The following is a 14,711-nucleotide window of genomic DNA, read 5'->3' as shown; positions in this document are numbered from 1 at the left end:
GTTGGGAGAACAACAAATCCTAATTTCCAACTTGTGTGTAGTCAAGTTTCATTGTCCTGACACACCTTTGTATTTAATTTCTGTAGCTTTTTAGGCACAAAGCATTCCCCACAAGAAGATGGAAATAAAACAGAATAACCGCACAATGGGATACACATGCTGATCTGAAGATGTCACTGAGAAGCTCATAATGCTCATTCTATAAATGTGTGTGTGTAACAAGTGAAATAAATATTTTTGCTTCTAATTTTTGCAGCAGCAATGTAATTGTATTTAGAAAATATAAAGTCATGCTTGCTTTATCCATGCCATGCTGTGGTCTGCTATATATATTTGGCCATAAGCGTGGCATGAAGAAGTTCCCAGGCCAGGGATTAAACCCCAGCCACAGGAGTTCCCATTGTGGCACAGTGGTTAACGAATCCGACTGGAACTGTGAGGTTGCGGGTTCGATCCCTGCCCTTGCTCAGTGGCTTAACGATCCGCCGTTGCCATGAGCTGTGGTGTAGGTTGCAGACGCGGCTCGGATCCTGTGTTGCTGTGGCTCTGGCGTAGGCTGGTGGCTGCAGCTCCGATTGGATCCCTAGCCTGGGAAACTCCATATGCTGTGGGAGCAGCCCAAGAAATAGCAAAAAGACAAAAAAATAAAAATAAAAAAGTAAAATAAAAAAAATAAACCCCAGCCACAGCTGCAGCTCGAGCCACAACAGTCACAATACCAGAGCCTTAACCCACTGTGCCATCAGGGAATTCCTCTTATTTATATTTTAATGTCAAGCAAGTTTGCCAAACGTAGAAAAAGACAGCTTTCTTTAAAAAATTAAATAAGCATGCTTACATTTCGATTTGAAAAAATGAAAATATTTCCAGTTATGCTGGGGGTAAAAAGTCCAAAGAATAGTTCAAAGTCAGTAAGACACTATAAAAACATTTAGCTAGAGTTCCCATTGTGACACAGCAGAAACGAATCCTCTAGTGACCATGAGGTGGTGAGTTTGATCCCTAGCCTCCCTCAGGGGGTTAAGGATCCAGTGTTGCCTTGAGCTGTGGTATGGGTTGCAGACATGGCTTGGATCCCATGTTGCTGTGGCTGTGGTGTAGGATGGCAGCTGTAGCTCTGATTTGACCCCAAGCCTGGGAACCTCCATATGCCACAGATGCGGCCCTAAAAAGCAAACAAAAACAAAAACACAAACAAAAAAAATAGCTTATTTCTAAATAGCCCAACACAAGATTACTCAGTGTTGAAAAAATATTCTTTCTGCCTTTATAAACGAAATTATGTCTTATTTCTATTTAGACTTATTTCTACTTTAGTTTTGTTCCTTTTTTCCCCCTTTACCATCTGTTACATATTTGTAAGGTCTAAGAAATTTTTTTACAACCTAATTTAAAGATACTTCTTTATAGTGATTTGAAGACTGATGTCATTCATTATAAAGTCAGTCCTTTTGAAAATTACAGTATAAATGAAAGTAACTTGTAGCTAATGGTTAGGAGAAAGTTCTTTGCATTTTTTTTTTTTAATTTTGATAGATCAACACAGTGTTATGAACTCAACTTTTTTTTTTTTTTTTTTTTTTTGGCTCACACCCACAGCATGTAAAATTCCCAGGCCAGAGATGGAACCCAAGGCACAGGAGTGAAAACGCTGAATCCTTAACCACGAGGCCACCAGGGAACTCCCTATGAACTCAATATGTGCCTAATAAATACATGTTAGAAAATGAGAGGGTAGCAGGAGAGAAGGTGAGGAAGTCTTAGCAAAAACTATCAAAGTGATCACTTTCCTAAACTTATCCGTGTGGAAACCGCTACATCCGAATAAGAAAGAATAATGGTCTTCAATCTCTGCAGAAACATCAAAATTAAGTTACTGTTATAGATTGAATTTTGTCCCCCACCCCCAAAAAGGTGTTTGAATTCCTAACCCCCATTATATTGGCGTGTATCCTTATTTTCTTTATTTGGCACTAAGGTCATTGCAGATGTAATTAGTTAAGTATAGCTAGCATGGAGTCAGCTGGGTACTTTTTTTTTTGCTTTTTCAAGGCCGCACCCACAGAATATGAAGGCTCCCAGGCTAGGGGTCGAATCAGAGCTATAGCTGCCAGCCTACACCACAGCCACAGCAACTCAGGATCTGAGCCATATCAGAGCTCACCACAGCTCATGGCAATGCCAGATCCTTAACCCACTGAGTGAGGCCAGGGATCAAACCTGCAACCTCATAGATTACTAGTCGGATTCGTTTCTGCTGAGGCCCGATGGGAACTCCAAAGTTGGCTAGGTCCTTAATCCAGTGTGACTGGGGTGCTTATCAAAAGACGGCCACAGAGACTCTGACACACAAGCAGAAGCCTGTGTGACTAGAGATATGCCACTGTCAGCCAAGGCCCACCTTTAATTAGCCATAGGGGGCAAGAAAGGCTTGACCTCCCTTCAGGTTTCAGAGCGTGGCCCTGCCAGCACCTTGATTTCAGACTCTGGCCTCCAGAACTGTGGGACAATACATTTCTGTTGTTTTAATCTACCCAGATTGTGGTACTTTGTTAGGTCAGTCCTAGGAAACTAATGTAATTGTTTCATTTTATTTTAAAATTTATGTTTATATACTTCGTGTCATAAAATAAGACATGCTCAGAGTTCCCGTTGTGGCACAGCAGGTTTAGAATCTGACTGCTGTGGTTGGGGTTGCTGCAGAAATGGGGGTTTGATACCCAATGTGGGAACTTCCATATGCCGAGAGTGCAGGCATAAAGTTTATTGAAAAAATTCGGAGTTCCCGCCGTGGCTCAGTGGTTAACAAACTTGACTAGCATCCATGAGGACGCGGGTTCAATCCCTGGCCTTTCTCAGTGAGTTAAGGATCTGGTGTTGCCGTGAGCTGTGGTGTAGGTCACAGACATGGCTTAGATCTGGTATTGCTGTGGCTGTGGTGTAGGCCGGCGGCTACAGGTCTGATTTGACCCCTAGCCTGGGAACCTCCATAAGCTATGGGTGTGGCCCTAAAAAGACAAAAATTTTTTTAAACAAATTAAAAAAAAAAAGACATGCTCATGGATGAAATTTGTAGAATCACATGTCCTGAGAGAAGGGGGAAAAATATCACTCCCAGTTTCTATCAGTCAAAAATTGCTAAAATTTAATTATTTTGCCCCAATTTTTCCTATGCATAATTTAAAAATTCTGTGTAGTTATGACTACAATCTCATACCTGTTTTGTATGGTGATGTTTGTGGTCAACACAACATAGATATCTCTATCATTACAAACCTTTTCTAAGTTTTTTCCTTAGGTTTTTTTTTTTTTTTTTTTGTCTTTTTGCCTTTTCTAGGGCCGCTCCCACAGCATATGGAGGTTCCCAGGCTAGGGGTCCAATTGGAGCTGTAGCCTACGCCAGAGCCACAGCAACACAGGATCCGAGCCGCGTCTGCAACCTACACCACAGCTCATGGCAACGCCGGATCGTTAAGCCACTGAGCAAGGGCAGGGATCGAACCTGCAACCTCATGGTTCCCAGTCAGATTCGTTAACCACTGCATCACAACGGGAACTCCTCCTTAGGTTTTTCAATATGAGCAATGTTGCCCAGATTATTGTTGTGTAACTCTGTTTTATAATTCCACTATTTTCATTATTTCAGTCTTTTGGCGCTAAAGAGTTAAAAATATTTTTGGTCATCACATCAACTCTCTCTAAAGTGTGATATATAAGAAACAGGAGGTAGGTTATTTTGTAAAAAAAAAAAAACAACCCAAAACCCAACCAACATACAGATGAAAATGCACACACACTCAAAACAAACAAACAAAAAAACCCGGGCCAACAAATACATCCTAAAAGGCCATGGTTGCACTTGAATTGTCAGGTCTATGTATGGGGCCCTACTATGAGAGTGAAGCTTTTGCTAATTAATGAAGCAGCAGTTAGTGTGGACTTGGTCCTGTGACACCAGGCTGGGTCATCTAACCATTGTGATGGTGAAGATCCTGGTAGAACTGAACCCAGGGCCTAGAGTCCCAATTCCTACACCTGTATTTTCTCTACTTTACCCTGGTCATGGCTATGGTTACAAAAGTGCCTCGAGTGCTTAGTTTTGAATTCTGCAGAAATAGGGCTCATAGCTATCTGCCATGTTGATCATGGAAATCTTGGTTCAAGTCTACTTTAGCTTGTGATTTACAAACTTTTCCTAGCAGTGGAAATCTTGTCTTAATAAACCGATTACTCATATTCCCAGTGTATAAAACACAGAAAAGCAGAACTTGTGTGGTGGAAGGAGGGAGTGCCGGCAGCGAGCTCAGCAGTCCCCTTACCAACTCCCTCCATCTCCGGTGGGAAATCCAGGGAGCCCCTCACCACCCCTGGGGAATGCTGGAGCCCTTGGGGACACTGTAGGAAAGAACACATACACAATAGCCCAGTTCTCGATCTACTCTGTGTGCAGTGGCCACACAGAAAGGGACTTTCTTAAGGTCCAGTGTGAGGAAAGAATTAATAGTTATCAAACATTGCTTTTCAGTTTTTCCAAGGCCACTGGTTCTCTCTTCCCAGTGACTACCTCGTTCCCAGTTCCCGGAAATTTCCAAATGGGGGTGACATGTACAAGTGGGTGTGTGTTGAGTCCAGATCCAGATCCTTCCCTTTCGAATTCTTTTTGCCAACTCCTGGCATCCCACCTCCTCTGCATTTTCTCCTTTCTGTCGTGCTAAAGAGCTAAGCTGTGATTTGAAAGGCCATTTTTGTGTAGCACTTCTCCACGAGTACTACTTTAACTCTGAATACATTTTTTTTCAACAAGCAAGGCAGCGAATAAAAGTTACAAAGCAATAAAAAAGATGCAATTCTGGGAGAATAAATGGTCTTTCTGTTTTTGTGACCCTGAGGTTTTTGTGACCTTGAGGAGAGGTCAAGCCTCTATGCTAACCCAGACATACTTTCTTGTCCAACTTTTCCCCTCCCCCACTCGTCAACTCCCAGCTAACCTCAAGGAGCTGTAGCCAATAATTTGGATAAATTCAGGTAATCTGTGCCAGTAAGTCATGGCTGGCCTTCTGACCTGTCCTGACTACATTTTCTAAACTAGCTGCCCATCCGAATATAGAATACAGATTGAGGAGTTCCTGTCGTGGTGCGGTGGAAATGAATCTGACTAGTAACCATGAGGTTAGGGGTTCGATCCCTGGCCTCGCTCAGTGGGTTAAGGATCCTGTGTTGCTGTGAGCTGTGGTGTAGGTTGCAGATGCAGCTCAGATCTGATGTTGCTGTGGCTGTGGCTGGCAGCTATAGCTCTGATTAGATCCCTAGCCTGGGAACCTCCATATGCCTTGGGTGCGGCTCTTAAAAAAAAAAAAAAAAAAAAGGTATCATAGAATACAGATCGGGAAAAGACAAAGAAGATAATTATGTTTATTTAAGAGAACAGGAAAGGCCTCAAAATTTTTAAGTCGTAAATGAGATTTACAGCTCATAGTTTATCGTTGGTATATCACCACTTAATCTTTCATCCTAGGGCATGTATTAGAAGATTTTGAGATTAAAGTCACTGTAATTAACTGAGAACAACAAATCAATAGGATGGGCCAGCTTGCAGAATCACTAATGGAGCCTTGTGGTTCATTCATTTTTAAAGGGATAAACTTGATTATGATCGAACTCCTCTCCAGCAGCGGTTCTGATACACACTGGCCAGAATTTGATGCATCATATTCAAACTCAAGAATCTATTTCAGTTGTGACATATTAAATGGCTAAGCATAAGAGAAGTCCACTGGTCTGATCACTTTCTGAGATTTAGCAGAGGAGGCTTAGGCCATAAATATGGGATCCAGTATAAATGAGCCTGTTGTCTCTTCAGCTAGCAGGCCTAGCTTGGCCTTCCCTAGGCAGCACCCCGATTCCTGTTGCCCAAACATTAAGCAACACCAGACAAAACTGACAGCCGTTTACGATCCCCTCCGGATTCTCTCAACCACTTCCTGTGGCTCCCATCTTGATTTTTATTTTATTTTATTTTATTTATTTATTTTTTTGTCTTTTTGCCATTTCTTGGGCTGCTCCCGCAGCATATGGAGGTTCCCAGGCTAGGGGTCCAACTGGAGCTGTAGCCACCGGCCTACACCAGAGCCACAGCAACTCGGGATCCGAGCCGCGTCTGCAACCTATACCACAGCTCATGGCAACGCCGGATCGTTAACCCACAGAGCAAGGGCAGGGATCGAGTCCGAAACCCCATGGTTCCTAGTCAGATTCGTTAACCACTGCGCCATGATGGGAACTCCTCCCATCTTGATTTTTAAAGCTAGGGCTACTTCTCACCTCATTTTTGAGGCCCCTTCAAGTTTCTTCAGGTAAGGGACTTTTCAAAGCTGAACTTGATTTAAGCAATCCTGATATAGAAAATACACATTTCGGAGTTCCTGTTGTGGCTCAGTGGTTAACGAACCCGACTAGTAACCATGAGGTTGAGGATTCGATCCCTGGCTTTGCTCAGTGGGTTAAGGATCCGCCATTGCCGTGAGCTGTGGTGTAGGTCACAGACACGGCTCAGATCCCGAGTTGCTGTGGCTCTGGCGTAGGCTGGTGGCTACAGCTCCCATTCGACCCCCTAGCCTGGAAACCTCCATACACCGTGGGTGTGACCCTAAAATGAAAAAAGAAAAAAAAAAGAAAATATAAATTCACAAAAAGGATAAATTAAGGTGCAATGATTCTCTTTCAAAAGACTTCAAGGAGTTCTCTTGTGGTGCAGCAGGTTAAGGGTCTGATGTTGTCATTGCAGCAGCTTGGGTCACTGCTATAGCATGGGTTCCATCCCTGGCCCGGGAACTTCCATGTGCCTCAGGCATGGCAAAACAAAGCAAAACAAAACAAAACAAAACAAAAACAAACCAAAAAAAACCTTCAGTCAAATAGGTCTTCTCTAAATAGCAAGTTCCTCTGCATTTAAAACAGTATTTTTAAAAAAGTGTTTACGATAATCTCTTCTTTGATTACCAGTCTACATAATCTGCATCTTCTCATTTTCCAACCAGGTAGGTACACCCAGCCCAGGTGCCCAGTGACAACCTGCTAAAAAGCATCCTCCTTCTTGGCACATCTGCAGCCCATTTCCTTTTCCCTTTTACTTCACTTTTGCTTCCTGGATCATTTCCCAAACTAACTACTGGCACCCAAACCCTGGTCTCAGGATCTGCTCTTGGGACGGAGCTGAGTCCACACAACTTCCTCATCAGGGAAGTGGTGGCCGCACAGTGCTGACAGCCAGGGTGTGAGGGCTGTCCTGCCTCTGGTCTGCTTCTACTTTTCTTACCCTTTGATCTGCTTCTATATCTCATGCCTTCCATCCTGTGCACTAGAGGCGTTGCTTCCTTCTAATTTGACTGATAGACCAGTGAAAACAGATTGTCTCCCTCTGAAGGCTCAAAGGTGGCCTTTAAAGGGCTGAGCTTTGGCTTTGCTGCTGAATCTACAGGAGTCTGTGTGTTCTATTAACTTCCACTGGTCCTGTCAACCCTCTTCCACTCAACTAGGAGGTGTGAACTGCTATGGGGTTGAGGCCAGGGTTATAGAAATCTGAGTCTCTCTTTTTTTTAATTTTACAATTATTTTTTTTCCATTATGGCTGGTTGACAGTGTTCTGTCAATTTTCTACTGTACAGCAAAGTGACACAGTCACATATATATACATACATTCTTTTTCTCACATTATCCTCCATTCTGCTCCATCATAAGTGACTAGATGTAGTTCCCAGTGCTATATAGCAGGATCTCATTGCTTATCCATTCCAAAGGCAATAGTTTGCATCTATTAACTCCAAATTCCCAGTCCATCCCACTCCCTTCCCCTCCCCCTTGGCAGCCATAACTCTGTTCTCCATGTCCATGATTTTCAAAATCCGAGTCTAAAGCCTCAAGAGGACCTTTCAATCACTTCCATCCAATCCCATGTGATAGAAAACTAAGGGGTGGGCGGGTGGGTAATCGCCACCCTTTGTGCATCAGAGAAAAATAAGAACTCAGATGCTTTTCCCTTCCTGCATTTCTGAACACATCCCATCATCGTGTCTTTCTTAGACTCAGTTCCCCTTGCTTATCAATCCTTCCATCATTTACTTCCAGTTGATCTCAATCTTCAGTGTCCCTGAATCTTTGAATTCATTCAGTCCAGGTTCACAGCACTGTTGCCCTCCTTCCCCTGCCCCAATTCTGAGCTTGAAAATCAATTTCTACCAAGATTTTTGCAACACAGGAAACACTGGGAAGTGAGGTCTGGGGGACTGTCAGTGATGCCCTCTTGCAGAATTAAGCTCCCCCTAGAATTTCCTTGACTGGAGGGGAGAAAATTGTCGGTGTGTCCAAGCAAGCTGTTTTTCCCTCCATCCTCAAATGCTAACTTAGTATTTATTTTCCAAATTATGATCTTAATGATCTTTTTGGGGCGACTTTATGTGCATTCTTAATTAGATGCTGGAGGACAAGGCCTTGACTTCAGTCTGCATCCCCGATCATGGACTGCATGTGGCTTGGTATGGACTGAATGGCTGTGTATCCCCACCCCCCCAGTATGTTGAAACCCTAACCCCCCAGTGTGGCTCTATTTGGAGATGGCACCTCTAAGGAAATCATTAAGACTAAATTCATAAGGCTGTAGGATGGGGCCCTGATCTGATAGGATAAGTGTCCTTATAAGAAGATATACCAGGGAGTTACCATTTGGCTCATCGGTAATGAACCCGACTAGGATCCATGAGGATGCAGGTTTGATCCTTGGCCTCACTCAGTTCATTAGGGGTCCCATGTTGCTGTGAGCTGTGGTGTAGGTCACAGACAAGGCTCGGATCCTGTGTTGCTGTAGCTGTGGCTGTGGTGTAGGCCGGCAGTGGCAACTCTGATTTGATCCGTAGCCCAGGGAACCTCCATGTGCCACAAGTGCAGCCCTAAAAAGACCAAAAAAAAAAAAAAGGAAAAGCCAGAGAGCTTGTTCTTTCTGGAACACTAGCACTAGGGAATGAGGACAATGAGGAGGCAGCTATCTGCAAGGGAGGAAGAGGGCCTTCTGCAGGAATTAAACCAGCTGGTTACCTTGATCTTGGACTTCTAGCCCTCAGAAATTTCTGAAAATTCTTTTAATAAGCCACCCAGCCTGTGCTATTTTGTTATGGAGACCAGAGCTAATCCGTGGCTATTGACTGAGAACATGGCCCCCAACCTCAAAGCTGGGCAGGTGTGTGCTGCTTCTGCATGAAACATTCACTAACTCTGCAGGGTCCAAAAACCAAACCTTCCTTTGCCACCACCATTCAGGAACTCCCATCTTTTCTCCTGTTTGTGACAGCATCCTCCTAACTGTGAACAAGGCTCTGGACCACAAGCGTATCTTTTACCTCTGTCTAAACACACCATTAGATGCCAAGTCTTTAGAGCGTCTCCTAGCCCAACACTTATTCTATCTCCTTTCTCCAGGCCTTAGTGCCCTGGCCTGTGCTCTGGAGATGGCCTCTTAACTGTGTTCACCCTATATTTATCTAGTGTCTGGAAGAGGAAATGATGGAGGCTCAGAAGTTAGGGAACACGTGCCAGCTTGCGTAACTGATAAATTATAGAAGTAGGTTCCAACCCCGTTTAGTTTTGCCCCTAGTCTGGCATGCTTTCCAGTAGGCCTGTTTAGTGTTCTTTCCATCTAGAAAAAATTATTTATTTATTTATTTTTGTCTTTTTAGGGCTATACCCACCCGAGGCATATGGAGGTTTCCAGGGTAGCCACAGCAACTTGGGATCTGAGTTGCGTCTGCGACCTACACTAGAGCTCATGGCAACGCCACAACAGGAACTCCCTAGAAAAAATTTATCCTGTTCTTCCTTTAACTATAGCTTTTATGAAACAGTCTTACACCCATTAGCAGATTATAAGCTGTCTGAAGGTAGGCTGTCCTGATCTTTCCTATATCTTGGGCAGTGGCTAAGTCAGTGCCTTGCACTGGGGCAAGAACTTAAGAAAAGGTACTGAACTGAAAGTGGGAAATAACCATCACAATGGTGATATGGGAAACAGCAGCTTGGGAGAGAGATTTAGAGAAAGCTTGTAGAGATGGTTTCTGGAGTTCCCTGGTGGTGCAGTGGGTTAAGGATCCAGTGTTTTCACTGAAGGGGCGCTGGTTACTTCTGTGGAGAGGGTTCAGTTCCTGGTCCTGGAATGTCCGTGTGGGCATGACCGAAAAGAAAAAAAGAAAAAGGAAGAGATGGTTTCTGAATTGATCTTGAGGTGATGAAGAGAACTTGGTTAGGCAAAGGGCGTGGTGTGAGGTGGGCCTCAGTGTCATGAGGTTAGGATTGAGTCTTGAACCCATGGACAGAGGCTGGCTTGGGGGGCCTGTATGTTTCTGCATTAGGTTCAGCTGTGAATACTAAGCAAGTCAATTGATTTCTTTGGACGCTGGTTTCCTAATGTGTAAAGTGGGAAAAGTAAGAGTATCTACCATTTGGGACTAATGTGAAGAATAATCAAATAGTATATGTAAAGGATTTAGCACATTGTTTGGACCCCATATGTGTTACCTATTATTAATAGTAAATACGACTAAATTATTATTATTATTTTTATAGCCCAACCCATGGCATATGGAAATTCCCAGGCCAGGGATTGAATCTGAGCTGCAGCTCTGACCTAAGCTACAGCTGCGGCAATGCCGCTGGATCCTTTAACCCAGTGGAGCCAAGAATCCAACCTGCACCTCCACAGTGACCGGAGCTGCTGCAGCTGGATACTTAACCCACTGTGCCACAGTGGGAACTCCTAAAATCTTATTACTAGTACTATGGTCTGAAAGGTCATATGTGCACCAGTCCAACTCTGTGTAAATTATTTATACTCATAGATAATTCCATTGCTGTTGGTAGATTAAAAAACAACATAATTTAAAAGCACTACTAAATTCATAGGGAGACTTTGGCTACTACGATTTTCCTAACCAATGGATTCTAGGACTCCCTGAAGATATTTTAGCCTGTTGAGAAATTCTCAATAGTGGAAAATCTTGGAAACCAAACTGTTGGGAGGCAGGAGAGTGCTAAACATTCTGGGTAGAAGACTAATTTGGCTGAGTCAGAGATTTGGATTTTGGGGATAGGCTAGTGAGAATCCCCGTGCCACTTCCAGGCTTAAATGCCTTTAAGGAATTTAGAAAAATTCCTTCTCTTTCAGTACTTGAGTTTCCTCTTCTCTAAAATGAGGATAACATCATCCTAGGGCTAAAGGAGAGATTAAATTGATACTACATGTAAACCAAGAACTGGTAGATAATGATGGTCGTGTTTGTGAAGCCTTTCTGGAAGGGCCTTGGGTTTTCATCCAGTGCGGCTCCAGTTCTCAAAGTGTGATCCGTTGCAGACTCCGGAGGTGGGGTCGGCGGTCAGTGTTTTTCCAAAGGTGCGCTCACGTTTGAGAACTTGTATTCACAGTCTGGCAGGTAATAGGAAGCCACGGAAAGTTTTTGTCAGTGGAGTGATGTGACACAAATGACCGTTGGGCAGACCATATATTCTTGTTTAATAGGATGAAACTGCCTAACTGCTGCCTGGCTGCCAAAGCTGCCGGAAGCAGCCAGCTTTGATGGATCCTCAGTGATCTCTAGGCACTAAACTTGGGTTAACACTTCTGGCTCCCAATACGGTGCTCACCTTTACTGAGCGAGGTACTCAACACAAGGCAATTAGAGGAGCTGTTTGAGATTCAGTTTCCAGCGAAAGTCTCCGGACCGGGCAGCCAAAACAAATGATGCTCCGTGAATCCCGAACCTAACCAGGTCCTCGGTGTAGCCTGGAAAAGGAGAGAAAGGACAAGGAAACCAGGTAGGGAAACCGGAAATGAGGGTCTTAAGCGACTAGAACCCGGGGGTGGGGGAGGGGATGGGAAGAGCGGGGGCGAGGGCGCCTGGAGGACCCTCCTCCGCGGGGATCGCGGCGGAGCCGGGCGCGGCGGGGCGGGGCTCCGGGAGGGAGGAGTCGGCCGGCCCTGCGCCCGGGGGTCCGGGTCGCTTTGCCTTTGTCGCGGGTGCTGGAAGGGCGTGCTCCCCCTCCCCCGCGCCGCCCCGAGACCCCGGCTCCCGCGCGGCCTTTGTCCGGGCCCCACCCCTGTTGAATATTCACGCCGCGCCGCGGACCCCCCCCCCCCGGCCCGGCTCCAGGCGCGAGCGCGCTTCCGCCCGCTTTTCCTGCCGGAGGAGGAAAGGGGGAGCTGTTGGCTCTCCTCAGAATCTCTTTTCGGTGTCCCGTTTCTCCTCCTCCCCGCCGCCACCGCCCCCCGCCCCCCGCCTCGCGCCCGCCTCCGCCTCCGCCTCCTGGTCATCTTTGTCTGGCGGCCTCGCGCTCCGGGCTCCACTCTCGGCGGCGCCGCGGCCCCTGCTCCGGGCCGCTCGTGCAGGCGCGCGGCGGGGCGCGGGGCCGGGGCCTGAGGCGCGGGCGACGCCCGGGGGCCTGCCGGCCGCCCCGGCCATGGAGTGAGCGCCGCCGCCGCCCGCCGCCCGGCGCCCGAGCTTGCTCCCGCCTGCCGCCCCCGGCCGCGCCCGCGGGCCCGCGCCACCCGGCCGGGCCTGCGACTCCGAGAGACACACCAGAGACGAATTGATTGTGGTCGATTTGGGGGTGACGAGAAGGGAAAATGGCGAACGATTCCCCCGCGAAAAGTCTGGTGGACATAGACCTGTCCTCCCTTCGGGTGAGTGGCCGCCGCGGGGCCGGGGGACCGGGAGCGGGGCGCTGGGAGCCGGGAGCGGGGCCGCGCCCTGGCCGGCCGGGCGCTCGGGCGCCGCCGTGGGCAGATCCGCGGGCGCGGCGGCCCCTTTGTCTGCCCGAGTCGGCGTGTGCGGGGTCCGGGGCGTGACCCTCCGCCTGCGCCGCCGCCCGGACCCCGACCCCGCGCGCCCCGGGCCCCTATCGCGGCCCCCAGTTGCCGGCCACCTCGCGCCGGGCGAAGCCCACCTCCTCGGTCACCGCCCTTTCTCTCCCGCTGCCCCGCTTCTTTTATTCATTGTTGTGCTGCTTTCCAACGCTCACCCATCCTCCTCTCTTCCTTAGGATCCGGCTGGGATTTTCGAGCTGGTGGAAGTGGTGGGAAATGGCACCTATGGACAAGTCTATAAGGTCGGTGCAGGCGCCTCCTTTGTTTCCCGGGGACGGGTTGAAACTTCTGATCCGGGGACGACGGGGAGGGTGATTGGACACGCCGCCGCCCGGAGGCTCAGCCGAAGTTGGAAGAGGGGTCCGGCCTCGCCGTCCCGCTGTTTTCAGCAGAGTTTATATTCAGACTGGCCTTAAAAGACCTCATTTCTTGGCTCTCAGATAAGGAAATAAGCTCCACTCTTAGGCATGCACCTTTTTTTTTTTTTCTTTTTCTTTTTTTTTTTTCAAGGAAATGGGAAAGCATTTTTGCATCAATCTACATTTTTTTTTCCCCCCTGTCTCTCCCAAATCTGGCCTTCTGAGTTTGTGTGTTAATTAAAATTCTGGATAGGCAGGCCTCGCCTGTGATTATCCTAAACCACTGCTTTGGCCTCCTTGAGAATCGTCTTCGTGTTTCCTCGTTTGAATCCTGGCCAGGCGCTCAATGAGGAGCAGAGTTTGGTGGTGTTACCTGGGAGTACTCCATAACTACCATACATTCTACTGACGGGTACATGTTTTGGGGAGTCAGGAGGGATGTGTGTTTGGGCAATAGGAGCAGGAAGAATTACAGTGTGAGGATTATGCACTCTAAATTCCAGGAATAACCTGTTTGACAGGTGTGTAATTGAAACAGAAAAGAGGCAGAGCCTCTGAGCAAAGAGGATGCCCAGATTTCACACCCACCCCAGGTCTTTCTCTAACAGCACCCCCTCCCCCCACTTGCCCCCAACAGTAAATGAAACTAACAAATCTGAAGACTTCCTGGACACCAGATATGACTAGCCCTGCTGTTCTGGAAATGAGGGTTAGCTGTAGGTAATTGAGGGGGAAGCCTTGAGAATTTGAAACAAATGTGAAATTCTCCCCAGTCCTGATTTGTTTCTTATTACTGAACAGCTTTCTCAAAGTTATCTGCACTGGGGGTGTTTTGTAGCCTGTTAGAGTGTTGTAGCTGGGTACAAGATTGGGACAGAAAAAAAATATCTTATGAAGCAGGGCTTTGTGGTTGGCTGTGAAGAATTGTCATTGTCTCATTAAAAATGGACAGGGGGGGGAGGGAGTGTGTGTGGGGGGGTTGGAAGCTGACTGTAGACCGTTTTCTTAGGCCAAATTAAGTGTGGATCCTATTGTCTCTTTTCTGCTTTGTGAATAGGGCTTATCTGCTTCTCCAAGGCCTCTCCCCAGCCCTAGCTTCCCCTGGCCTGGGCTGTGTACTGGCCTGGGTTGTGTACTGGCCTGTGGCCTGAACTTGAGTCTGTATTCTTAGGTGATCTCTAGTGAATTAGCATGTGTTTTGTTGGTTAACAGTTGGGGCCTCAGCCAGATTTTTGAATTTGAAAGGGAGCCCTGTTAACGCAGCCCGCTGGGCTCAACTGAATTTGGAAGCCTTTGGAAAATTATGGAAAAGATTGTGTTGCAACTCCCCGAGTGGTCTGCTCACTGGCTTAAAAACATTTTCCGGAGCCCCAGTGTTTGTTTAAGCACCGGTAGTTTTTTTCTAACCCAGTTTTTCTGGCTTAATCTGAGTGTTGAGTGTTGTCTTCCAA

At 46.8% G+C, this 14,711-nt stretch overlaps 1 protein-coding gene and 1 long non-coding RNA gene across 51 annotated transcripts in view; both read left to right on the top strand.

The window, feature by feature from the left end:
* LOC102161008 (uncharacterized) overlaps positions 1–11,853 on the top strand; it is a 62,784-nt gene extending 50,931 nt beyond the window's left edge. The window contains exon 7 of the long non-coding RNA XR_002342984.2: positions 11,558–11,853. This is a non-coding gene — a long non-coding RNA (uncharacterized LOC102161008). The remainder of the gene's footprint in view (positions 1–11,557) is intronic.
* Positions 11,854–12,473: 620 nt separating this feature from the next.
* The window catches only part of MAP4K4 (mitogen-activated protein kinase kinase kinase kinase 4), a 166,433-nt gene continuing 164,195 nt past the window's right edge, over positions 12,474–14,711 (top strand). For all 50 annotated transcript variants that reach the window (XM_085018558.1, XM_085018557.1, XM_085018553.1 and 47 more), the window contains exons 1-2: positions 12,474–12,718; positions 13,078–13,143. In XM_085018558.1, the coding sequence (XP_084874684.1) occupies positions 12,662–12,718; positions 13,078–13,143 (123 nt within the window). In that variant the 5' untranslated portion in view covers positions 12,474–12,661. The remainder of the gene's footprint in view (positions 12,719–13,077; positions 13,144–14,711) is intronic.

Source organism: Sus scrofa, chromosome 3 (assembly GCF_054392235.1).
Source record: "Sus scrofa isolate SSC_HxYL_T2T_F1_AM1 chromosome 3, Sscrofa_HxYL_maternal_Yorkshire_Landrace_v2.0, whole genome shotgun sequence".
Classification (NCBI taxonomy): Eukaryota; Metazoa; Chordata; class Mammalia; order Artiodactyla; family Suidae; genus Sus; species Sus scrofa.
Note: the sequence above shows the minus strand (reverse complement) of the source record. Positions and strands in the feature narration are given on the sequence as shown.